This window comes from Peromyscus californicus, unplaced genomic scaffold, assembly GCF_007827085.1.
Source record: "Peromyscus californicus insignis strain IS unplaced genomic scaffold, ASM782708v3 Scaffold_7__1_contigs__length_154581171, whole genome shotgun sequence".
Taxonomy (NCBI): Eukaryota; Metazoa; Chordata; class Mammalia; order Rodentia; family Cricetidae; genus Peromyscus; species Peromyscus californicus.
The window spans coordinates 19,120,426-19,147,467 of record NW_026294595.1 but is presented as its reverse complement, the minus strand read 5'-3'; the positions used below and the strand labels follow the sequence as shown (position 1 = coordinate 19,147,467).

The 27,042-nt window shown below is 36.1% G+C and overlaps 1 protein-coding gene across 5 annotated transcripts in view; it reads left to right on the top strand.

Moving 5' to 3' along the window:
• The window catches only part of Lrp1b (LDL receptor related protein 1B), a 1,950,932-nt gene that overhangs the window by 1,619,138 nt on the left and 304,752 nt on the right, over positions 1–27,042 (top strand). For all 5 annotated transcript variants that reach the window (XM_052726598.1, XM_052726596.1, XM_052726595.1 and 2 more), the window contains 4 exons: positions 6,748–6,861; positions 7,104–7,253; positions 22,455–22,577; positions 25,182–25,301. In XM_052726598.1, coding sequence (XP_052582558.1) covers positions 6,748–6,861; positions 7,104–7,253; positions 22,455–22,577; positions 25,182–25,301 — 507 coding nt within the window. The remainder of the gene's footprint in view (positions 1–6,747; positions 6,862–7,103; positions 7,254–22,454; positions 22,578–25,181; positions 25,302–27,042) is intronic.

Below are 27,042 nucleotides of genomic sequence, written 5' to 3'. Positions count from 1 at the left end.
TTCTTATAACTCCAGTGCCTATTGATTCAGGTGTGAGTTTAACAAACTGCTCCCTCACAGCACAGGATAATATATGAAGAATCAGGGAGAGATAACAAAGTTACCTTCCAAGTATTCCAATTATTCCTCTCTCAAGAGCCCGTGCAAACCAAGGATGTCTTCACTGCACATATAATCATATACTAATATTATTGTTGTAAAACAAATTACTGGATTAGCAAGACATTCTTAGTGGTGTTCTAGTGGCGTGGATGTTATAGTAGTAACAAATCACATTCTAACAGAACTTAAGGCCAATTCCACAAGTTAAAATCCATACCTGGCTCCATTATCAGGGCCTCAGACCTGTTGCTACACAGGCCATAAACCCTAGAAGAGAACCTAATTTTTTCCTCTGTTAAATGGACATAACATGAACCTGACTCCTAATAAATTGTTTTTATATACATAGTGCATTGGTCAACACTCATCAGAGAAGTTTCTTTTTTGAAGTAGATGGTGATTAACATAGAAACCCACAACTGGCCAAGGTGCAGAGAATAGAAAAGTGTTGAATGGACATCTATATCACACTTCCTTCTCTTTTGATGCAGACACCATTGTAGAAAAAGGGGTGAAAAGATATTAAGAGCTAGAGGTGGTAGATGAGTACAAGGAAACGCTGTTTTTCTAACATAGCATGCCATTTTCACATATGAACTCACAATGTTTGTGAAAGCATGCACAAGACCAGTGTAAGCTCAGATCAGATAATATTCCAACACGGAGAGGGTAGCTGGGTAGAAAGTCCCATTTCTAGCTAAGGTGCAGTAGATAGCTCCTAGGGAAAGAGAGTTTTCGTCAAGGGTGCAGTCGATAGTTGACCATTCTGAAGTGAAGGCCATACATTTAAGAATGTATAGGCAGTACAGGCTGTATTTACAGGTTAAAAATAAGAGGGCATAAAGTCGAGTGGGTAGGGAAGAAGAGATGAATCTAGAAAGAATTGGGGGAAGGGTTCAGGTAGAGCTCAGGGAACCCCACAGAAGAAAGGTGAAGCCAGAGAACAGGAGAACAGGAGCCAGAGGGGCTGAGGATTCCAGAAGAACATGGTCCACAGAATCAGCTAAGCAGGGCTCATAGGGACTCCCAAAGACTAAAACATCAATTAGAGAGCCTGCTTGGGATTTTTTGGACTTCTGAAAGTAAGAGTTGAGGTGTCTCTGACTCGTCTATTTCCCCATATGACTCTTTTCCTCCTATTGGGTGTCCGGGTCCAACCTTGATATGAAGGTTTATGCCTAGTCTTATTGCATCTTGTTATGCCGTGTTTGTTTGCTATCACTGGGAGGCCTGCTCTTTTCTGAAGGGAAATGGAGGAATAGTGGATGTGGAAGAGGGGGTAAGTTGGGGGCACTGGGAGGAGAGTAGGGAAAAGAGGCTGCAGTCATGATGTATTGTCTGAGAAGAATCCATTTTTAAAAAGATCAAAATACATTGCAAAAAATTTTCAATGAACTGAAAAATGAGGGGAAGGACAAACCAAATTTTAAATTATATAATTAAATATGCAGAACTAGGCCTCTTGGGAAAACTTGTAACCCCAGTTATTCTGGAAGCTGAGGCAGGAAAATTATGAGTTCACATTCTGTTTGGGCTGTAGATTAAATATAAGGATAGTTTCACAACTTATCAAAACCCTGTTTTAAAACGGAAAGTAAATACATCTCAGGGGCAGAAGGCTTACCTAGCTTGAGCAGAACCCTAACCTGGATTTTCAGTACTAGGTAAAACAAAAACAGTAAATACTGAGATTTTAGTAACCTTTGGTCAGAGGTGAAGGTAAAGCTATTTGCAAGTTATTTACACTTTTAAATTTTATGTATCAATAGTGATTATTACTGCCCTTTTGCTATGTCTCTGATCCACAGTAGCAGAGTAGAAATACATGTTAGAATGAATTCTTTTGGGTTTCTTCTCTTTTAAACACAGAGAATAATCCTGAATCTTCATCAATCTTATATTTATTGTCCCTTTAAACCTGTTTATTTCATTACCAAGAGCTTAGACCTGAAGAAGTCTCACAAAGTTTGTCATTTTTGTATTCCTCTTATTGTTGTGTGACAGGTTGAGTGACTTGATCTGGGGGGGAGGACCTAAGTGTCACCATGTTGAGATGAGTGTAACTGCTTCTCTCAGGTGTCCTTGAGTAACTGGATACTTTCAGGTGCAGCAGAGCACCAGGAATTCTGAAGCTTCCCAAAGGACAGATGAAGGCTGCCGGGGTTTTCTGTTTGTTCTGTTTTTGTTTTCACAAATGCTCGGAAAAGCATTGAAAGAGTCCACAAAAATAATCCATAAGAAAAATATAACCATGGCTCAAAAAGAAATTAACAGTGCCTCTGTGTTTGTGCACCTTGAAAAGCTAAGCAGTTACGGAATCATTAAATAGAAGGTGTGCATGAGAGTAAGCAAATTAGCATTGCAACAGAAAAATTAATGTCATTTGTGTTCAAACCCCCATGTCAGATTCAATGGCTGCAAGTAGCATGGAAAGTAAGAAGAGAGAATCAACTTTAGTCATTTATAAGAATTATCCTGTGAACCACAGAAAGACCTATTGATTTTATGTCCTTTTTATCTCATAAAGTACTTTAATTGACAAAATAAAAAGAAAGTAGAAGAAAGAAGGAAACTAGGAAAGTGTATGGAAGAGTCAGTGGCTTTGAATTTCATCTCACTGCTCCTTTTGATCCACTGTCCCTGTCAGACTTATTTTGTGGTAACTCATTTCTACTCCTGGTGTGCGTGTGGCTGTGTTCTTACTAGTGTTCTATAGACTAATGACTTCTTCTAGATTATCTGGAGGGAAAAGCTGAATATTTCACACTTGACCTATCTTTATTTAAATCAAATAATTTCCCTTTCTCTCTTATTCAAGAGTTTTAACCTGGGGAAAAATGATCAGGCAACTTTTTTTTCACCTGTCAAATTAGAAACTTCAGTGTATCTCACCTCAGAAACTACCCTAAAACTGTAATTGGAGCAACATGGAGTAGATTTTGATTTTTCTTTCCCAGAATTGACATTTGTTTTCTTATTGTATGTCTTGAATGAGATCTTCTCAATATTCACAGGCATTTCGATTTCTGTTACCAGTAGGTGGCCCTGTTTAATCAAGTTTAGAGAGTGTGGCCTTCTTGGAGGAAGTATGTCACTAGGGGCTGATTTTCAGTGTTTAATGACTGCCATTTGGAGTTTGCTCTATGTTTCCTGTTTGTGGTTTGAGATGTAAACTCTCAGCTTCTGCTTCTGCTGCCATGCTTGTTGCTTCCTGCCACAATTTTTGCCCACAATGGACTTCTATCCCTCTCGAACTGTAAGCCAAATGAACTCTTCCTTCTATAAGTTGCCTTCGACATATGTTATCACATGAGTAAAAGAGAAAATAATACATTTATTTAATGAATTTCCTGCTATTTGCATGTCGCAATACTTTATCATCAGTATGACTGATATACCTGGTACAACAACTTTAAAAAAGCTTGATATTGGCTCATGGTCTTAAAGGCCATGGTCTTGGCTCCATCTTTTTAGGGCTTGGTGCAGCAGAACGGCATGACTGTTGCAGAATATAGAGGGGACTGCTTACCTCATGGCAGAAAGACAGCAGAGACATGGGAAGAGTTGGAGGCAGTTCTAGCTTTCAGAGGCACAACTCCGGAAGCTACTTCTTCCAGCTATATACACCTCCTACATAATGCTGGGAATTATGTGTTTAACACAAGAATCCTTAGGGAGTCATTTTTCTTATTAAATTATCTTCATTGACTACTAACATAGGAGTCATGGTCTCCTACCACCATCCTGACCCTAATGCTTACAGAATTCTGTTCCCACATTGAAATGCCCAATGTCTTTCCCATTCATCACTGTCCTGTGACTCTATGGCTAGTAGAATCAGTGAAGATGTGTAAAGAGGACAATCAGTTCCACTTCACATCTATACTCTGTTTATGACAGTCCATTTGTATATCCAGGATTTTTTTAACCCTATTTTGTGGTTTGAATGAGACTAGCTCCCACAGGCTCATATGTTTGAATGCTTGGTCCCCAACTGGTAGAGCTGTTTGGGAAGGATCAGGAGATTCGGTCTTGTTGGAGGAGATCTATCACTTCCGGCAGGCTTTGAGGCCTTAAAACCCCTATACTGTTTCCAGTTAGCTCTCTCCGTCTACCTCACGGCTGTGTCTCAGATGTGAACTCTCAGCTACTGCTCTAGCAACATGCTTGCTTGCCTGCCTTCCTGTAGTCATTCTTCTTGCCATGATGATTATGGACTCACCCTCTGGAACTGCAAGTCCCAAATAAACTCTTTCTTCTCTAAATTGCCTTGGTCATGGTGTCTTTTCACAGCAAAAGAAAAGCAACTCAGACACTCTTTTGTGGAAAAGAAATGAAGAAATGTATCCCATACTTTCTACTCTCAGGTCGACTCTCCTGAGTGATTGCTCATCACATACTTGGTGCTGTTCTCTAACAACTCTATTCAACTTCACAGTTGTGTTTACTTTTCTTGTATTTAAGAGTTCCTCTTGTTATTTTTATTTTCACTACAGAACCCCAAGACTCTTCTCTACTGCTTTCACTTTTCCTTTTCCTTGTTTTCACAAGAGCTTCAGTATTATATATGAAACTCTGTAACCCTAAAATCTTTGAACCTTGAGTATTCTTTACAGTCAGGCCATGTACCTAGGGTCATAACTTTCCTCTTCACTATCTCATCCATTTTATTTATTTATTTTTTATTCAGACATTTTATATTCATTCCATATATCAACCACGGATCCCTCCTCATCCTTCCTCCTGTTCCCCCCACCCAGCTTTTCCTCTGAGCCCACCCCCTATCCCCTCCTCTGAAAAGTTATGGTGTCCCATGGGGAGTCAGCAAAGCCTGACACATTCAGCTGAGACAGGTCCAAGCCCCTCCCCTGCATCAAGGATGTGCAGTGTGTCCCACCATAGGCAATGGGCTCCAAAAACCTAGTTCATGCACCAGGGGTAGATCCTATTCCCACTGTCAGGGGCCCCTTAAACAAACCAAGCTACACAAGTGTCTCACCCACCACATAAAGACTTCCTGTGAAAGTTTGAAAGAGATGGTACAATGGTGGTGCAGTTGGCCTCACAATGGTCGTCTTTCATGGATTCCATGTTTAAATTCTCTTTTAGATGCATATTCGTAGGATTTCTTATATCTGCAGTGTTAGTTCACAAAGAAATGTATACTGCTTACTAAACAGAGGTTGCAAGAAATATTTCAGAGTATAGCTAATGAAAGACCAATAGGTAAAATAACAAAGTATAAATGATTGACATGTGTACTTCCAGTATGATATATTTATTATTTCTACGAAAAAAAGCTGAATAAGAAATGAAATAGAAAGGTATATTAAGAGTGCTTTTTAGAATATAAAAATTAATTTTCCCCTTGGGGAACAATGCATTTATCTCTGCTGATGATAGCATTATCTGTTTTGCATGCTAAGCTGTTATTTTTAATGAAGAAACAGTGAAGCAATTTTAATCACAAATTGTAAATAAAACATTTATTCTAATCATCATTTAAACACAAATAAGTATGCAATTTAAAGATACAATTAAATATAATAAGACTAGTGTGTTATGAAATATAAATGACATACATACCCCTGAGTAAAATCTGCATATTTTAAGATAGTTTTTTTTAACCATTTTCAATTGATATAATTTTTTGTTTATAATTAAATAGGCATTTTACAATATCAATGTAAGTAAAGACTGCATAATCAAAGAGTCCTTTACATTATTCGTTGATATAATCTGTGTATGGAAATTAAGATTGGAATAAAAATCTCACTCAAATTAATCTAAAATATACACTATACCATACACCTGTTCACAATATCTTGCTGACAATTGTTACATGATAATGAATGTTAAGCAACCTAGAAATAAATGTATAATTAAGAATAATGTATCATTTAAAACCTGTATATAAGGAAATCAACACACTGAGACATATTTTTACCTAAGCATGGGGAATTCTAAAGTTATACTTTTATAGCAATAGCAGGGCGACAGACTATATGTGTTTGTGGCTGTGAGTTATCTATATTTGCTATGATAAATACTAACAACATGGTTGAGCAGCAATGTGTTCAGGAATCTATGGCATGTACTATTGCATGGATGGCTTTTTATCAATGATAATCCTCAATTGTCCATTCTGAGTAATAAAAGAAACCCAGTATCTCCTTCTCTTTCCCCACTCCTGCTTATGCATGTTTCTGTAGCAGGAAGAATTCCTTTGTAGGCATGCAGTCATACATTTGCTTCTGGTCATAATCTTATACTATAGAAGATGGAAGGAGAGAGGATTTTCATTGCAATTTTAATGTCATCTCGGTTCTGGATCCATATGATCAGAATGAAGACATAACTCCTCCTTTAATCAAACCTGTACCATAGGGGGTTCTAAGGTACATGAGCTGGCAATTACAAATTTGTGTGATGAAATTCACACTTAAGACAGAATTACATAATGACCGAAGACATAGGAGACACATTGGGGTGAAGGCTGGGGGGCCAGGGTGTCCCTTTAGATATATAAATTCAAACATCAAACTAAAATAAAATTGAATAAATTCATGAAAATTCTCAAAATATAAAGCAGAGGTAATTTTCAATCTCTTCTCCTCATTTACTTATGTACTGTGTTTTTTATAGTGTCAACCTGCTCCACAGTTGAGTTTCGCTGTGCAGATGGGACTTGCATTCCAAGATCAGCACGATGCAACCAAAACATGGACTGTGCAGATGCTTCAGATGAAAAGGACTGCAGTAAGAATTACTACTTCCTTTTGTTTGTTCATGTCTGAACACCTGTTGGTATTGAATTGAACACTGTCCAACTTTTTCCTGAGCTTCTTCCAGAACTGATATGTAATTAACCCTGTTGTGTAGTATAATTGCATATTTACTTCTTTAATGATATTAAGTTTTCTTGCCTCTGTGACCTACATAGAAGCCTCATAACTTTTAAAAATGTGGTTTTAATTTCATTTTTATTCATATCCTTCTAGATAATACAGATTGTACACATTTCTATAAACTTGGAGTGAAATCCACAGGATTCATAAGATGTAACTCTACCTCACTGTGTATTCTGCCAAACTGGATATGTGATGGATCTAATGACTGTGGAGACTATTCAGATGAATTAAAGTGCCCAGGTAATTTCCAAAAGAAAAAAATATTTCTGGTCTTGATGATGTAAAAGTTAGCTACTTAAATAATGAAAGGATGAATTTGATACAGACCAGGGATAACCATCTTCTTCAAAAAATGTCACTTGATCTTTCTAAAGGAATTACAAACTGGTATATAGGGAATATATACTAATTTCAGACTATATTTTTTTTTAACATTTAGCTCTTCATTAGAACTTTTAAAATTGGTGACTAAGCCATTAAAATGTGTAATCTGTAAAGCTTCATCAGAACATTTGTAAACCTTGAAAGACCTATTTAAGGAAAAATAGGAGAAAGACACTCACTCCTTACTGCTGACTTCACTTTGTGTTACACAGTTTTATGTTAGGCTAATGCAGTTCACACAACTTTGGAGATGATAGGTGGGGGCTGTAGATGTAACCAACCATCTTATTAAATAAGAAACACAGAACCAATGCAAAGAAGAATGTAGATGTAACCAATCATCTTATTAAATAAGAAACACAGAGCCGATTCAGAGAAGAAAGCCAAGAGGTCAGAACTAAGAGCCTTACCCTTCCTGCTTCAGCCAAGAGAGCTCTCCGAAAAGGAGCTACTTCTGGTGTGTTTGTCTTTATAGTCTTTCTGTTCTGCCTTCTCATTGGTTGTAAACCCAAACACATGACTGCCTCATCACTGCCTGTCTGTAGAGACTTCCAGGTCTTCTATGGTTGGGATTGAGATTAAAGGCGTGTGTATCCAATGCTGGCTGTATCCCTGAACACACAGAGACTTACCTAGCTCTGTCTACCAAGTGCTGGGATTAAAGGCGTGCGCCACCACCACCTGGCTTTCCTATGGCTTGTTAATAGCTCTGACCCCCAGGCAACTTTATTTATTAACATACAAATAACATTTTAGTACAAATAAAATATCACCATAGGGGGCAGCTATTTTTATTAATGGGTCATGGTCTGACTGATACATTTATATCTGCTTCTTAACCATCTCTCCTGACAAAATCTCTGAAGAATATCATTTAGCTTTTTAGAGTACTTCTTTAATAGTAATGACTGCTTTTGGTTAAGGACAATGAAACTAAATAAAATCATTCAACACATTTGGAAAAATAATGAAGTGGATACATGGTCAATATGGCACCACTTAATATGGCCTGAAACTGCTGTTTGCCTACCTCATCCTACTAACACTGACTTGGGTCCAGGCTTTGTTAGCATTTAAATTTTTTCCAAAATGTTTTGAGAAGTGGTAATTGTGGGTATTCACACAACAATTTCTATAAACACATACTCTATTTAAAAACTTCTCTTCATAAGAGGTCATGATTAATCACTTAGTAAGATCCTAACTTTTCTACTGAAAGAGGTGTAACACTATAATGTTGATTTTACTTAAGGCCTTCGATTTTTCGTTTCATTTCATTTTCCTCTGCTCCTTCCAACTCCTTTGTCCCTCACAATTCCCATCCAAATTCCATGGCCTCTTGCTCTCTAAATATTTCATACAAATGTAAATACACACATGTATGGATATGTAAAAATAAATGCAATTTGCTATGTCCACTTAGTGTTGTTACTATTTATAGGCAGATCATCCCTGGAGAAGAGCAGCCATTAATTACCTGTAGCTTTCCATCTAAGAGTACATTTGTTTTCTTCTTCTTTTTTTTTTTTTTTTTTTTTTGGTTTTTCGAGACAGGGTTTCTCTGTGTAGCTTTGCGCCTTTCCTGGAACTCACTTGGTAGTCCAGGCTGGCCTCGAACTCACAGAGATCCGCCTGCCTCTGCCTCCCGAGTGCTGGGATTAAAGGCGTGCGCCACCACCGCCCGGCTTCTTTTTTTAAATTCAGAAACATTTTTTTTTCATACTATTGTATGTGCTTCCCCCAACTTCTTTCAAATCCATCCTTCTATCCACCTAACTTTTTCTTTTTTTCTCTCCCTCTCTGAAAAAAACTTAAAATATATTTGAAAAAAAGTCAAGAAAAACACACCCACAAATTATGAAAGCAAAAATCAAATCAAATAAGCAAAAGAATGATGAAAGAAAAAAATGTGAAAACAAAGCAAAGTTAAGCAAGTTCACAAAAATACCACTGAGTTCATTTTGTGTTGGTGAACTCTTTCTGGGCATCAGGTTTGGCCTGGTTGTGGTAGATACAACCAGTGAGATTCCATTGGAGAAAAGTGATTTTTCCCTTTGCCAGTGGATATTAAGTGTAGATAGCTTATAGGCTAGGGATGGGTTCTCATGCACACTTGCCACTCTCAGGGTGGGGACCACATCTGGCTCAGACCTGTGCAGGTCTTATGTGTGCTGCCACTGTCTCTGTGAGTTCGTATGAGTATGAATACTGTTGTTTCTGGAAGACAGTGTTTTCTTGAAGTCATCCACAATCTCTGGCTGCTACAGTATTTATTCTTTCTTTTCCAACTGGATCCTTGATCCTTGAGGGGTGGGCTTTGGTGTAGATATCCCAATTAGGACTCATTGTCTTACTTCGCACATTGTCCACTTGTTGCTCTTCATTCTATTCCCTTCTACTATAAGAAGAAGCTTCTCTGGTATGGGTTGAATGAGACCCTGATCTACAGATCAAGCAGTATGTCATTAGGAGTTATTTTATTGCTCTGTTCATTTTTCAGAATAATAGTATTAGGCCATCACCTGTTTAGTATCAGGTTCTTGGCCACCTTGACAATAGCTGGTATGGATTCCATCAAGAAGGCCTTAAATCCAATCAAAAACTGGTTAGTTACTCTCATAACATTTGTGCCACTACTGAACCTGTCATACAGGCATGTCATAGGGTGAGGTTTTATGTGATTTGCCTCATCCAATCAGCATGTCAACTGGTTTTGCCATTGGATAGGTACTGTTTAGGCAACCATATTCATGAGATTTTATGGATTTGTCTTTCCTGTCATATATAAGAAACAACTCAAGGCAGACACCCTGGTCCTCTGTCTCGTATAATTGTTCTGTCTCTTTTTCATCAGTTTTCCTGATCCTTAGATTTAGGAGTTGAAATGTACAGATATTAGAGCTGGGATCCCCACAGTAAGATGTTTATTTGCAGTTTGACCACTTGGGCCTTTCCATGTCTTCTTTGTCTGCTTTAAATACAAGCTACATTGGTAATAGGTAAGAGGAGCATTGTACATCTATCTGTGAATGTAAAGATGAGTACTTAGAATGAATTGATGCCTGTAATGAGTCTTTTTCTGTACTATCAGCCCCAAATATCCAAATGCAGACTTCTTATTAATTACAAAAGTTTAATCTTAGCTTAGGCTTGTCCCACTAGCCCTTATTACTTAAATTAACCCATTTATTTTCATCTATGTCCTTCCACATGGCATGTGGCTTTTACCTCTCCTCCTACATGCCCTGCTTCCTCTGCATCTGGATAGTGACTTCTTCTTCTTCTATGTGTACTATCTGTCCCCAGATATCATGTCTAACCTCTTCCTGCCTAGCTATTGACCATTCAGCTCTTTATTAAACTGATTAACTGTGACACATCTTCACACAGTGTAAAGGAATATTCCACAACAGATACTGATTTAGGAAAGCTGCAGTATAATGTTCTCTATTGTATATTACCTTATCTACCCTGGGAAGATGACTAGGTTTAAAGTACCAGGTATAAATTCCCTCCTTTTGAGCATGGCTTAAGTCCAATGCGATAGCTGTTACATACCACCAAGACCATTACTGTAACTTTGGGGACATCCTGCTCAATATTGTGGTTTGTAGGTTTCACAGCTGGATTATTGACAACTTTTTCCCTTGGCAACTGGAAGAGCTCTCCCTGATACTATGAGAGAGAGCCATGAAGAAGGAATCTTTAAGATCAGCTCCACCTTGATATCTACAAGTCATGTGTCCAAACAGTGTTTTCAGTAATAAGGACTTATCTTCAATTTCTGGGAGACAACGTAAGCAAGAATTACATATAGCGTTTGGGGAGTCCTGGTGTGGGAGTTTTGTGAGAAATTCTATGGCTCTTGATTGGAGCATTGGGGGATTATCACCCCAAGTGGTACAACTTCATGTATGTATGTGTCTTTGTGTGTATGTGTGTGTGTGTGTGTGTGTGTGTTTGTGTGTGTGTGTGTGATTTTGAGTAAGCATAAAACAATGATTCCAAATGAGTATTCCAAATAGTGTTATTTGTCTCTCTTTTCTCTCTCTCCCCCAATATCTTCTCCCTTTTTCCCTCCTCAGTTAAAGCTCCCACATTTTCCTAATTCTTCCTTCATAGCCAGTTTACCCTATTACCTTTACTAAAGCAGCCCCCCTCCTAGAAGTGATCCACTTTTCTTCTTGTTTTCTGCAGACACTCTTATAAGTTATAACCTAAAATATAACAATTTGGAGCTAGAAACTAAAATTAAGAAAGGATATGTGGTGTTTTTGTTTCTAGGTCTGGGTTATACTCTTGGTAGTATAATCATTTTCTCAATATTATTTGACTGCTCCGTGAGCATGGCAGATTTTTCTACCATCTAATGCTTTTTCCATCATCTTCAATTCTTTTATTCAGATAGTTTACATTTTCATTCTAGGGTTTTTCACTTATTTTGTTAGTTTTATTAGTATATATTTGATTTTTAATGAGGATATTATGAAAAATTTTGTAATGTGTTCCTCAATCTCCATGACTTTGTGGAAATGATTCATTTTCTGCTGATTCAGAGTTTTATTACATCATGGCCAGAAATTATATACGGAGTTGCTCCAATCTTCTGAAATTGTTAAGATTTGTTTTGTGTCTCAGGTTGTAGTCCATTTTAGAGAAGCTTCTTCCATGTGTTAATAAGTAGAATGCATATTCTTTGGTCTTTGGGTAGAATATTATATATATTCATATATGTGTGAGTTATGTCTATTTGATGTATAATTATCATTCAATTTTGATTTTTCGGCCAAATTAATAATCTACTGGAGAAAGTAGAATAATATTTACATCATTTACTATTTATATTTGCCTTTAACTCCAGTAATATACTTGTTATGAAATTGGGTATGAGAGAATTTGTTGCATATACATTTAGAATATAATGCCTTCTGGGTTAATTGATCCCTTTTTAGAATAAAGTTTCTATCATTGTCTTTTTGACTAGTTTTATATTGAAGTTCATTTTGTTAGATTAGGAAGTCAGTGTCATTTTACTTCCCATTTGCTTAGGTTACTTCTTTTCATTCTTTGACTTTAAGGTGGTACTCATTAAAGCTGAGTTTCTTGTAGATAACAAAAAGATGGAATTGTTTTCCATTCAGCTAGCCTGTATCATCAGGATGGGAAGTTAAGGCTACTGATATTCAAGGGTATTAATAAAAGGTCTGGGTTGGTTGCAGTCATTTTGATATTTTTGCTGTTTGTGCTCTTTGTGCTATTTTGTATTTCAGTTATTATAGTGTCATTCATTTTTCTATAGTCCCTTGACTATTCTTATTCCTCTCCTCAATCCTAATTACTGCTACTAGCATTCTCTATAGGGATGGTTTAGTGAACATGGATTCTTTTTCCTGTTTATATCATGAAACATGTTTTTTTCTCCTTCAACTACATGAGATAATTCTACTTGGTCCAGGAGTCTGGGTCGGCATACATTGTTTTTTAAAACTTGGAGTATGTTGCTTCAGGATCTTTGGCTTTTAAAGAGTCCATTGGGAAATCAACTGTTATTCTTAATGAGTTTTCCTTTATGTGACTTGTGGTTTTTCTCCAGGAGCATTCAATACTCTGTATGTGGTCTTTTTATTTAATGTTTTAGCTACAAATTGCCATGAAAAGTTTCTTTCTTTTTCCTGTCTAATTGATGTTGTATGCTACATGAATTTGTGTGATTGTGTCTTCAATAAATTTGGGTAAATTTTCTTCCTGGTCTTTTGTCTTTTTTTTTCTTTTTTAATAAAGGATCTCATTTTGCCCTAGATGGTCTTAGACTCTTTTGGTAGACCAGGATGGTCTCAAACACACAGACATCCACCTACCCCTGTCTCTCATTTTCTGGAATAAAGAAAGGTGTCTACAACCATACCCAGTCTTATGTGTTCTTTTTCAAGATCTGGTCTGTGTTATTGTTTTCAGATTCCTTTCCTTTATCTATGTTTATAATTCAAATTTGATCTTTCCTTGGCATTCTAAAGTTTTTGCATTTTCTTTTCAATTATTTTACTTGCCTTGTTTTGCTGCAGTGGTTCAATACATCCAATTTATATTTGAGTCCTGATAGTCTAGCTTCTACTTGATTGATTCTACTTGTAAATCTTTCTTTTTCATTTTGTATATGTTATAGAGCTTTTCCATTCCATCTTTTTCTCAGCTTAAGTTATTTTCAGTCTTTCTATCTTTTCACTGAATTCAGTTTTTAAATTCTGAATTGTCACAGTCATTTCATTTATCCTTATCTTTGTGTTTTCTGTAACATCACTCCTGTATTTATTGTATCTTCTTTAATGTTTTTCATATTTTCATTTATAAAATTAAATAAAGAATTATATGTATGAATATTTTGCCTGCATGTATGTCTATATAACACATGTGTTCCTCTTGGTGAACATGTGTCTGATATGATATTGTAGCCTTCTTCATATTAGATAAGTGCTGGACTTTTGTGACCAAAGTTAGGTCAGATGAAGCTGATGCAGCAGAAGCTCAAATGTAGCTAGGTCTGCAAGTGTGAGCATTGTGTGAGGGTAGCTGAGGGTCAGAAGAGCTCAACAGGATATACTGGTGTGGAAGTTGCACTTCTGGAGATGGTTAAGGCCTGAGGTTTGAGGAAGCATAGCTACAGCTTTTGAGGATTAAAGAAGCTCGTTTGTAGACACTTTTGACTATAGCTTATTACAGATATTTAGCTCTCTTAATGGTTTTGCTATATTATTATTATTATCATCATTAATCTTCTGTCATACTTTACATTCCTACCAAAGTTACACCTCCTTCCACTGTTTCTAGTCCCTGTCCCTATCTCCCCTTCCGCCAGATCAAATCCTCTTCTACTTCCTTAAAAAAAAGATAAATAAATAAAAAAGCAGGTTTCCAGGCGTATTCATCAAACATGGCCTAACAAGATAAAATAAGATTTGGCACACACCCCAAAACCACGCTGGATGCAGCAACTCAGTTGTAGGAAAGGGGTCCAAAAGGCAAACAAATGGGTTAGAAGCCCCACCCCTACCGCACTTCACATGCCCCCATTGTTTGGATTCCTACCAGAGTACCAAGATACACAACCCATAAGGTGTATGCTAAGGACCTAGCTCAGATCCATACAGGGTCTTTGTTTGTCTCTTCAGTTTCTGTGAACCCCTATGAACCCTGCCTAGTTGATTCTGTCAGAAACATTCTCTTGGTGTCTTCAACTTCTCTGGCTCCTATAAACCTTCCTTCTTCCCTTCTGTGGGATTTCCCTGGATCCACCTAGTGTTTGGCTGTGGGTCTTTGCTTCCATCAGTTGCTGAGTGATGCCCTTCTGATGATAATTAGGAGTAGAGCAGAATAGCACTAGAAATCATTTCACTGACTTTTTTGTTTGTTTGTTTGTTTGTTTCTTTCTTTCTTTCTTTTTTTCTTTTTCTGCCATCCAGGCAGTGCTAGATGTGAGCTTCTTCTTGTGGCATGGGCCTCAAGTTAGTCATGGATTGGCCACTCCCACAAGTTCTGCACTACCATTGCCCCAGCACATATTATATACAGTATAGACTCTATGTCAAATGTTTTGTAGCTGAGTTTATGTCTTAGTTCTACTGCTAGGAGCCTTACATGGTGATGGCCATATGTTAGAATATGCCTAGGATGGGCTCCATATCCCCCATTACTAGCAGACTTCACTAAGGTCACTCTCATAGATTCCAGTGAACTTCTATGCAAGCTTTCTACATTGCCCCCAAATTGTTCCCCAAATCCAGTCATGTCTCCCAGTGCTCTTGCCTCCTTCTCTCCCAATCCTTGCATGATCACTCCTGTTCCCATCCCCACCTGCTCCTAGTTCACCTGCAAAATCTATTTTATTTCCTTTCAGGGAGATCCAAGCTTCTTCCTTTAACCCTCCTTGTTACTGAGCCTCTCTGAATCTGTGGATTTTAGTATGATTATCCTTTTCTTAACAGCCAATGTCTACTTATAAGTAAGTACAAACCAGGTTTGTGTTTTGAGGTCTGGGTTACCTCACTCAGGATGATCTTTTCTAGTTCCATCTATTTGCCTGCAAATTTCATGTTGTAATTGTTTTTAACAGCTGAGTAATACACCATTGTGTAAGTGAACATCGTTTTCTTTATCTCTTCTTCAATTGAGGGACATCCAGGTTTACTTATAGTTCCTGACTATTATGAATAAAACAACAGCGAACATAGATGAACAAGTGTCCTTGTTGTAGGGTAGAATGTCCTTTGGGTATATGCCCAAGGATGGTGTAGCTAGGCCTTGAGGTAGATGGATACCTGATTTTTGAGGAAATGCCATGTTTATTTCCATAGTGTCTATACTAGTTTACACTCCCACCAGCAATGGAGGAGTGTTCCCATTGCTCTGCATCCTTGCCAGCATGAGCTGTCACTTGTTTTTTAATTTTTAAAATTCATTTATTTATTTTTACTTTTATCCATTCGGACAGGTTTAATATGAAATCTCAAAGTGGTTTTGATTTGCATTTCCCTAATGGCTAAGAATGTTGAATATTTCTTTAAATGTTTCTCAGTCATTTGAAATTCTTCTGTTGAGAATTCTGTTTAGAAATATATCCAATTTTCGATAGAGTTATTTGGTTTATTGATGTCTAGTTTCTTGAGCTCTTTATATATTTTGGATATTAGCCCTCTATTGGATGTAGAGTTGGTAAAAATCTTTTCCCATTTTGTAGGTTGTAATTTTTCCTATTTACAGTATCCTTTGCCTTACAGAATCTTCTAAGTTTCATGAGGTCCCATTTACTAATTGTACTTATTTCCTATGATATTGGTGTTCTCTTCAGGAAGTTGTCTTCTGTACCAATGAGTTCAAGGCTATTCCTTACTTTCTTTTCTATGAGGTACAGTCTGGTTTTATATTGAGGTCTTTGATCCACTTGAACTTGAGTTTTGTGCAGGGTGATAGATATAGATCAGTTTGCATTCTACATGTTGACATCCAGTTAGAGCAGCATTTATTAAGGATATTTTATTTTTTCCATTGAGTATTTCTGGCTTCTTTGCTTAAACCAAGGTGTCCATAGATGTGTGGATTTATTTCTTGGCCTTTGATTCAATTCCATTGATTAACCTGTCTGTTTTTAAGTCAATACCCTGCAGCTGTTCAGTCCCAAATAAACACACAGAGGCTTATTTTAATTATAAACTGTTTGGCCTACTGCTCAGGTTTATAACTAACTAGCTCTTATGCTTAAATTAACCTATAGTCCTTGTCTATGTTTAGCCACATGGCTTGGTATCTTTTCTCAGTCCTGCATTCTCATCTTACTTCCTCTGTGTCTGGTTGGTGACTCCATCTTGGCTTTTCCTCTTCTCAGAATTCTCCTAGTCTGGCCACCCTGTCTACACTTCCTGCCTAGCTACTAGCCAATCAGCATTTCATTAAACCAATAGGAGTGACAAATCTTTACAGTGTACAAGAGCATTATCCCACAGTATACCCCAAGATATTTCATATTATTTGTGACCATTGTCAAGGTTGATGTTTCCTTGATCTTTCTCAATCCTTTGTCATTTGTTTAGGGTGGGGGCACTCAAATTTTTTTTAAAATTAATCTTGTAACCAATGTCTTCACTAAAGCTGTTTATAAGCTCCAGAAGTTCCATGGTAGAATTTGGGGGGTTGCTTATGAATGCTATCATATCATAGGAAAGTAACCATACTTTGTCTTCTTTCCAATTTGTATCCCCGTAATCTCCTTCAGTTGTCTTATTCCTCCCACTAGAACTTCAATTACTGTATTGAATATATATGTGGAGAGTGGATACACTTATCTTGTTCCTGATTTTAATGGAATTTCTTTGATTTTTTTTGCCATTTAATTTGATGTTGGTTATCATATTGATATAAAAATACCTTTGTTATATTTAGGTAAGTCCCTTGTATCTATAATCTTTCCAAGACTTTCATCATGAATGAGTGTTGGATTTTGTCAAAGTTTTTTTTTTCAGCATCTAATGAGATGATCGTATTTTTTTATTCTTTCAGTTTGTTCATATGGTGTATTACATTGACTGAGTTTTGTATGTTGGACCATCTCCAAATCTCTGAAATGAAGCCTACTTGATCATGGTGAAAGATATTCTTGGATCCAGTTTGCATGCATTTTCTTGAGTATTTTATGTCTATGTTTATGAGGGGAATTTTTCTGTAATTCTCTTTCTTTGTTGAGTCATTTTGTGGTTTGTGTATCAGGGTGATTGTGGCCTAATAAAATGAACTTGACAATGTTCCTTCTGTTTACATTTTGTGGAAAAATTTGAAGAGAATTTGCCTTAGCTTTTCTTTGAAAGTCTTGTAGAATTCTGTCTTAAAATAACCAGGCCCTGGGCTTTTTTTTTTTTTTTAAGAGACTTTTAGTGACTGCTTCTATTTCCTTGGGTGTGGTAGGTCTATTAAGATTATTTATTTGATTTTGATTCAACTTTAGTAAATGGTATCTATCAAGAAATTATCCATTAGTTTTAGATTTTCCAATTTTGTGAATATACATTTTTAAAATATGACCTAAATAATTCTTTGTATTTTTAGTGTCTGTTGTAATATCCCCCCTTTCATTTCTGATTTTGTTAATTTGGATATTCTTTCTGTGTCCTTTAGTTAGTTTTGATAAGAGTTTGTCTCTCTTGTAGACTTTCACAAAGAACCAACTCTTTGTTTCACTTATTATTTGTATTATTCTTTTTGCTTCCATTTTATCGATTTCAGGCTTTAATCTGAGTATTTCCTGCCATGTACTCCTCTTGGATGAGCTTGTTTCCTTTTGTTCTAGAGGTATTGGGTGTGCTGTTAAGTTGCTAATATCAGATCTCTCCAATTTCTTGATGTAGGCACTTAGTGCTATGAACTTTCCACTTAACAAGGTGTCCAATAAATTTGGGTATGTTGTGCATTCATTTTCATTAAATTCTAGGAAATTTTTCTATATTTCTGCCTTGTCCTCACAGTCATTCAGTAGAGAGCTGTTCGGTTTCCTTGATTTATTGGATTTCTGTTGTTTCTGATATTGTTGAAATCTAGTTTTAAACCATAGTGGTCTGATAGGATTCAGTGGGGCATTTTAATTTCCTTAATTAACTGTGGAGACTTTCTTTGTAACTGAGTATGTGTTTGATTTTAGATAATGTTCCATGATGTGCTAAGAAGGTATATTGTTTTTCTTTGGGTGAAATGTTCTATAGACACCTGTTGAGTCCATTTAGTTCATAATATCTGTTAGCTCCACTATTTCTGTGTTTAAATTTTGTCTGTTTCACCTGTTCATTGGTGAGAATGAGGTAAAGTCTCCCATTTTAAATGTGTGAGGGTCAATGTGTGATTTAAACTTTAGTAGTGTTTCCTTGTGTTTGTGGCACAGATATAAAGAATTGAAAGATTTTCTTGGTGGAACTTTCATTTAATGAGTACGAAGTGTCCTTTCCTATCGCTTTTAATCAAGTTTGCTTTGAAGTCTCTTTTATCAGATATTAGAATGGCTATACCAGCTTGTTTCTTAGGTCTGTTTTCTTTGAAAATCTTTTCCCAACACATTGCTCTGAGGTGATGTCTGTCTTTAATCTTGATGTGTGTTTCTTGAGGCTATCCTGGGAATGAAGTTAGGAATCGAAACAGAAACTACAGAGGGAAGCTTCACCAACATAATATAAGAGGTGGAAGAGAGACTCTCAGTCAAAGAAGATATGATAGGAGAAACTGAGATATTGATGAAAGAAAATGTTATATCTTTAAAAAAAAGTAGATTTTTCAGTGCAGCAGAAGGATGGATTCATATTTTGCATCCATTCTGTTAGTCTGGATATTTTTATTTGGGAATTGAGGCATTGATATTGAGAGATATCAATAGCTAATGATGGCTAATTCTTATTATTTTGTTGTTGTTTGTAAGTATGTGTGTGTTTACTTTCTTTTGATTTTGTTGGTGTGAGATTGTTTATTTCCTGCATTTTCATAAGTTTAGTTAACCTCCTTGGGTTAGAGATTTCACTCTAGTATCTTTAGTAGGACAGATTTTTAAATAGATATTGTTTAAATTTTAAATTACAAATCTTTTATCAGCTATTCTGTATATTGGAAGTACCCTAGTAGAATGAGTTTTAGGACAATTCTCAGTAGATAAAGTGATCCTAATATGCTTCTTCACATTCTACTTCATCCTTCCACTTATACTTTATCATGAAACATTTTATTTTCTCCATATATAGTAATTAAAAATTTTGCTGGTTATAATAGTCTGGGCGAGCATCTGTGATCTCTTAGAGTCTGTAGGACATCTATCTAGGCCCTTCTGGCTTTTAGATTCTCCATTGAGAAGTTAGGGTGTAATTCTATAGGTCCATCTTTATGTGTTAATTTACTTTTTCCCTTGCAGCCTTTTTTTTTTTTCTTTTGAGACAGGATTTCTCTGTGTAGCTTTGGAGCCTGTCCTAGAACTTGCTTTGTACACCAGGCTGGCTTAGAACTCAAAGAGATCCACCTGCCTCTGCCTCCCTGAGTGCTGGGATTAAAGACGTGTGCCACCACCACCCAGCTTCCCTTGCAGCTTTAATATTCTTTCTTGGTTCTGTATGTTTAGTGTTTTGACTACTATGTGGCACAGAGAATTTCTTTTTGGCTCCAACCTATTCGGTGGACTCTAAACTTCTTATATCTTTATAGGCACGTCTTCTTTGAGTTAGAGAAATTTTCTTCTATGATTTTGTTAAAAATATTTTCTGGGCCTTTGAGCTGTGATTCTTATCTTTCTACTCCTATTATTCTGAGGTTTGGTTTTGTCATAGTGTCCTTCATTTCCTGGATGCTTTGTGTCATGAACTTTTTGGATTTAACATTTTCCTTGATCATTGTATCAATTTCTTCTATTGTAGATTTCATTGCTGATATTTTATCTTCCATCTCTTGCAATCTGTTGGTGAAGCTTGACTCTGTAGTTCCTGTTCAAGTTCCTAAATGTTTCATTTCCAGGATTCCATCAGTTTGTGCTTTCTTTAATGCTTCCATTTTCATTCTCAGGTCTTGAACAGTTTTATTGGTTTCCTTAAACTATTTGCTTATTTGATTTTTCTTTATTTTCTCTAGGGGATTTATTCATTTGTTTGTGTTTTCCTGGATTCCTTTGAGGGATTTATTCACGAACCTCTATCATCTTCATAAAGTTTGCTTTAAGGCTGTTTCCTTGTGTTTCCTCTGTGATGGAATATTCAGGGCTTGATGTAGTATGCTAGCTGCACTCTGGTGGTGACATATTGCTCTGGCTGCTCTTGACTGTGTCCTTAAGATCCTTAAGATGGCATCTAGAGATCTGAATTTGCAGTGATGTTTAGGTGATTATTTCTGGGTTTGTCACTTTTTGGGTGATTGTTTTGTTCCTTGGATTCTGTTTCCTCTCTGGAGTTTCAGGAAGTATGATAGCTGTTTGTTGCCTGTTTTGTTGGCCTCTTGGCTAGTGTGTTCACAAGGAATGTCTGATGTCAGAGGCAGGGATTCAGTGATCAGTGAGGAAGGAGGTTAGGAGGGGATAGTCTGTGTATCCATAAGAAGTATGAATGGTAGAAGGGAGGTTGTAGACAGTGTTCTATTGTAGCACTAGGATAAGCCTGAAGGATTGAGCCTGCTGGGGGACAGAAAGACCTCAGAGGATCTGTAGGCAGAATGAATTAAAATTTGTAAAAGACTGGGGAACAACTTTGTTTAGTTTCATGGATCTTGGGGGTCAAAATTATTGATTTAAAGTTCTATTTGCAGTGAAACATTCTTTTCATCATTATATCTGCAGTCAATATTGAAAATATCTTCAAGAGAAAATTACATGATAATCATTAAACTAGTGTTGCTTTTCTTTTATAAAATTATCTTTTTCTAGGATTAGCACATTATTTTAAAAGTTATTTTTGAACACTAACAGAGTTTTATACTAGGTAAAAGAGAAAGATGCTCTGGCAGGCAAGGGAAGGTGGACAGGTAGTGTAGGAACCAGCAGCAGGTGAAGCTGCACCTGTCAGGTCATCTTCATATCATCCCAGCAGGTGTAATGTGCACAATAATTTCATCTGGTTGTTGAGTTCACTGAAAATGTGTTTACAGAAAATGAAAGGAGATTTTGATTCTAAATCATTAACAATGGATTACTTCAGTGTGATTGTTAAAAAAATTGTGGGGATCAATTTCTGATGGATGATGGGCCAGACACATTTCATACTATCTGAACCAAGGGACAACTAGGCTCCAGTCAGGAGAAGAACCTATAGGATATTCTATATTCTATGAAATTCTATATAATATTTCAATTTTTAAAAAGAAATCATAAGTTAAGAAATACTTTTACTGACAGAATACTATTTGTCTTCTGATATTTTACAAGGTATATGACTATTATTAATTAAATGTTAATTTATGGGTCTCAAGATTATACACTCACCAGCTCTTTATCAGCCAGATAATTTTCAAAATTCTATTGTACCATTTTTCTTTCTTAAAACTGAGAATATCATTTAATTCCTACCAAGGCATGTTCAAGAAAGGGCAATATAAATATTCAATCCACCACCCCTTTTTTAAGCAAAGAGCCACTGATGTTTAATATGCTTTTATTATAAACACAGAACTCATATTTCTGATAAAACTATGATGCTTTTTCTTCATTCCCTATTGAATAAAGTTAGTTATTTTCATTATTTTATGTTTACTATTGAATCATCTCATCAAACTGATTCAAAGAGTGTGTTCCAATATTTCCCTCAACTCCTGCTTCCAGTTCTAGGACCAGCCTTGGACTGGATTTATAATCAAGTCTGGGGAAAAGGTCTCCCTCATGACAGATGATGGGTTCTTATTTCTTGGGTCATAGTACCCTTGGCATTCTTCAGGACCGGGGATGATCTATTTTACGTTTTCCAGTTTGTCTCTTCCAACTCAGGTGGTATTAACACTGTATCTCCATGCACTGCCAAAGCCTCAGATTAATTTAACATATTTGACACTGCATTCTATGTTTTATCATAGTTCAGAACAAACACAAATGTGAAGAGAATTATTTTGGTTGTCCTAGTGGAAGATGCATTTTGAATACCTGGGTGTGTGATGGTCAGAAGGACTGTGAGGATGGGCTGGATGAACTACACTGTGGTGAGCCTCTACTCTGCATTGTTGTTTGAGCTTCTTATGGTACCACTCTTATGTGGGTGTTTCTGTTTCTAGGGACTTTATGCACAATATTGTTGATAGACTATAAAAGTAAACACAGATAATTATAACATAGCATAACAACCTCTTGTCCTAGACTTTTCTTACAACTTTATACTTAAAATAATTATCAACATTAATCTAAATGTGGTAGCTTCATTTTTTGACTTATTTATTTCAGATACTATTAATATACTTACAGCCTGTAATGAGAAAAAGACAAAAATACCTACTTGTTCTTTGCTTAAATTTTGTTTTAATTATGTGCATGATTTTAAATAATACACTCAAGCATCTGTTTCTTGAAACACTTGTCCCTTTCATACTTTTATTATTATTATTATTATTATTATTATTGTGTGTGCAAAGTTCATTTATGTTGGAAAGGAAAGAAAACATTTTAAATTTTATTTTATAAAATTTGTGATTTTTATATAAGAGAAACAAGCCTTTGATATGTTCAGTCTTTTCTTATAATGCAAGCATGTTATGGTGGGTAAAGTTAAAAAGGTTAAAAATGAATCACTTGTGAAATGTCAAACTCTTCTGAAAGTAAATTCCATGGGTAAATGATGAAGTGTGTAGTCTGAAGGTTTCTCTGGTCCTTCCATACCCCCACAGTCCTGTGGCCCGCTTATAAAATAATCACTCAGAAGTTTATATTAATTATTACTGTTCGGCCATTAGCTCAGGCTATTAATGACTAGCTCTTACACTTAAATTAACCCATAATTCTTGTCTATATTTAGCCACTTGGCTTGTTAGCTTTTCTTAGTTCTGCCTTGTCATCTTGCTTCCTCTGTATCTGGCTGGCAACTCCTGACTCTGCCCTTCCTCTTCCTGTCTCTCTCCTGGATTTCCTGTCTGGTGATAACCTGACACACCATAGGCCAGAGCAGTTTCTTTATTAGCCAACCATAGTAATACATATTCACAGAGTACAGGAAGACATCCCATGGCAGAAGTATTTTCTTTGTAGTTAAAATTCTGCATATCTTCACATTAGAGCCAGACTGCTTCAGAAAAAAAAAGTGCTTAAAAAATTCTTAATTTCTAAGCAGGTAGCTATTATATGATTAAATTTCTTAAATTTTGGTTTTCCTCAAATAAAATTGCTGAAATTTCCTTTGTTTTGCTGATCTTCTAAGTAAATATTTGAAAGCAAAATATACAACTTAAAATACTTCTTTTGAATCAAAGCCTGTGATAGTTGATTTTCTTGCTGATACAATCAATTTAAGGTAAGAAAGGTTTTTGGGGGGTTTATAGCTGGACAGTTTATAGTCTACCATGACAGAGAAGGCATGGTCATAGGAAGAGGAGGTGCCTTGTCCCACTCAGACCAAATTCAAAGAGCAGAGAATAATGAATAGTGTTCTTAACTCACTTTCATCTTTGCATTCAGTCTCAGACCCCACCCCACATTTAGGTTGAGTCTTCACACTACAGTTGACCTATTCAGAGTAACCCCTGACATTTATGCTGAGTGAGTTGTTTCTTTTGTGATTCTGAATCTCTCCAAACTGACAAGAAAATAAACAATCACAAAGCCAAATTGATATTTTAATGAAAATTTGTTTTGAATAATTTCATTTAGGAGGATTTCATTTTGGGGTGTCATTTGATGAAACTGTGCTAGGTGGAGAAAGGACAGAGGCTAAAGCAAGACAATCAAAACCTTGATATTGTAAAAAGTAAAGAGGCATGCTATTAAAAATGTCTAACCTAGTATGAAAAATTGCCATGTTTCTAACGAAGTTTGGAGTTCCTACTCAAAAATTACAAACTCAAGCACTTTCAGACAATGTAACAAAAGCACCAACATGCGGACTTTTTAAAGGACAAAGCTATTGGTTTGCCCTCAAGCTACACCCTCATTCCTCACATCTTTGGAAACAAGTATTTGATGGTCATGCTGTCTTCCACATGATGCAGGTTTTTCTCTTAGTTAAAGATTGATGGAAATAAAGAAAATACTACTTTCTGCATTTATTTTATTTATTTTAGATACTAAATAAATAAATAATATTATTTAGATACTAAATAAATAAATAGTATTATTTAGATATATTAAGATATTCTTAAAGGAGTATAGCCAGCATAGTCACTAGCGAAGAGGCAAGCCCTGTAAGAAGTAGGTTGTAGAGACAAGGTTGTGCAAGCTGGAAGCACAGGAGTTTGCAAGTTTTTGTCAGCCTTCATGTAGAGTCGCTATAGAGAGTATCAACTTGGTTTGCTTTATTATAGAATAGTTGATTTTAGAAAACCTGTAGAAAGAGTCTAAGAAAATTCTTTGTCACATTGCAATCTATTTATGTATGTTAACTGGCTTCCATGTGATATTTTGATCCACATTTACATTGTGGAATGTTCAAACAAGTGTAAAAATATCTATTTCCTCAATTATTTATCATTTTAGTAAAGACCTTTCCATATAGCTTTTTAAAAATACAATATTGTTGTGTAGTAGCTGTACTATTGTGCAATAGATCACCCGGACTTATTTTCCTAGTGATTCCTCCTAAAGTAATCATTTTTGTGTTCTAGATTCTTCTTGCTCTTGGAACCAGTTTGCTTGTTCTGTACAAAAATGCATTTCTAAACACTGGGTCTGTGATGGGGAGGATGACTGTGGTGACAGCTTGGATGAAAGTGACAGCATTTGTGGTGAGCAGCTTCCTTTGTGCTCTCAATATTTTTTCCTCTGCATTTTAAAGTAGCATATATGTTTGATCATTTTGAAGCACACATATTGCATATATCTGTGCTTTCTAATGTCTTACAGATCATCAAATTTATATTTGTATGTAATTGATTTTGTCATTTTCATATGTACTCTTACTATTTTTTTAAAACAACAGTTGATGTTTTATTTTAAGATTTTATTTTTAGTTATGTTTATGTGGGTGTGTCTCTATGCGGAAATATGCACAAACCATATCCCATGTATCTAGAATTATAAGTGGTTAGGAGCTGCTTATTGTGGTTGCTGAGATTTGAACTGTGGACTTCTGCAAGAACAGTACATGCTTTTAACCACCAAGCCATACCTCAAGCCCCTATTATCTTCTTTGTAAAAGCACACATATTGATTATGTGGAATTTTGCCTGTGTGGTATCAAATAATTGCAATTGTCCTTCATATACCTAGCTTTCAATGCTCCTTTGCTGTGAGTTGATTGTCATGTGGAGACAAAATAATCTTGTTTTATGACACATGAGAACATAGCTGAGTTGTCCCCTGAAAGTTAGAGTAAAAGTTTTCCACCCATTAACCACTATTAGCCAGCCATTAAACACCTATGTCGTTTATGTGCCCATACTGTAATAAAGCATTTATGCTGCATTGCTTTAAATTGGAAATGAAGAAATTTGACAAATTTATACAATTTTCAAAGAACTTTGAAGCTCAGTATTTGTGGCATTGTAGTGTTAAATGTCTATATTTACCTACTATGCCTTTAACCATTAAATAAGTACTATGTATTTCAGCTGCAAAGGCAGTGTGATTTTGTAGGCAGAATTTTCCAGTCCTGACAGACTACTCCCAAATAACCAACATGGAGGCTTATATTAATTATAAATCCTTGGCCAATAGCTCAAGCTTGTTACTAGCTAGCTCTTACAACTTCACCCATTACTATTAATCTATTTTTCCCCCGAGACTCGTGGCTTTTACCTGTACTCCATTTTGTGTGTCCGACCAGTTCTGTGTCTGACTGGTGACTACTCTGACTTCAAACTTTTTCCTCTATGCATTTTTCGTTGGGCTCTCCTGCCTAATTTTATCCTATTCAGCTATTGGCCAGTCGGTTTCCTTATTAAACCAACGAGAGTAATTCATATTCATAGTGTGCAAAAAGATTGGTTCACCACATGATATATTTTAATAATCACAAGTATTTTTCTTGTGTTTTATATGGAACTATTATCTGGATTTCTCAAGGGCTAGAAGAAGGCAACAAGCTAAACTCCATAAAGTCTGAACAGTTTTTCATCATAATATTCATTTGTTTATTTACCTGTTTGTCTATCTACCAAGCACTTTTTATAAATATTATATGTATTTATACTTGCATATCCTTTACTCATTGTAGCAGGATTGGCTCTTCTCCATTGTCATTTTAGAGAGAAGAAGACCTGGGTAATAAATTCAGATGCCTGCGCAGAGCTGAGTGTCTTTCTGCATTCACATTTCAGCAGAATGGTCAGCAGTTTGGGCTCTTATCAGGGATACAAGGTCCTGATAATTCTCAATCTCAACTAAATTGCCCAGTGGAAAACATAAAATTGGCATTATCTCTTGAACGCAGACAATTTATTTTATTGCATTTAAGACAGTCCAAAAGTAGTTTTTTTCCTTTTCCTTGGAGCAAAGTACAATAGATACAATAGATAAATATAAAAA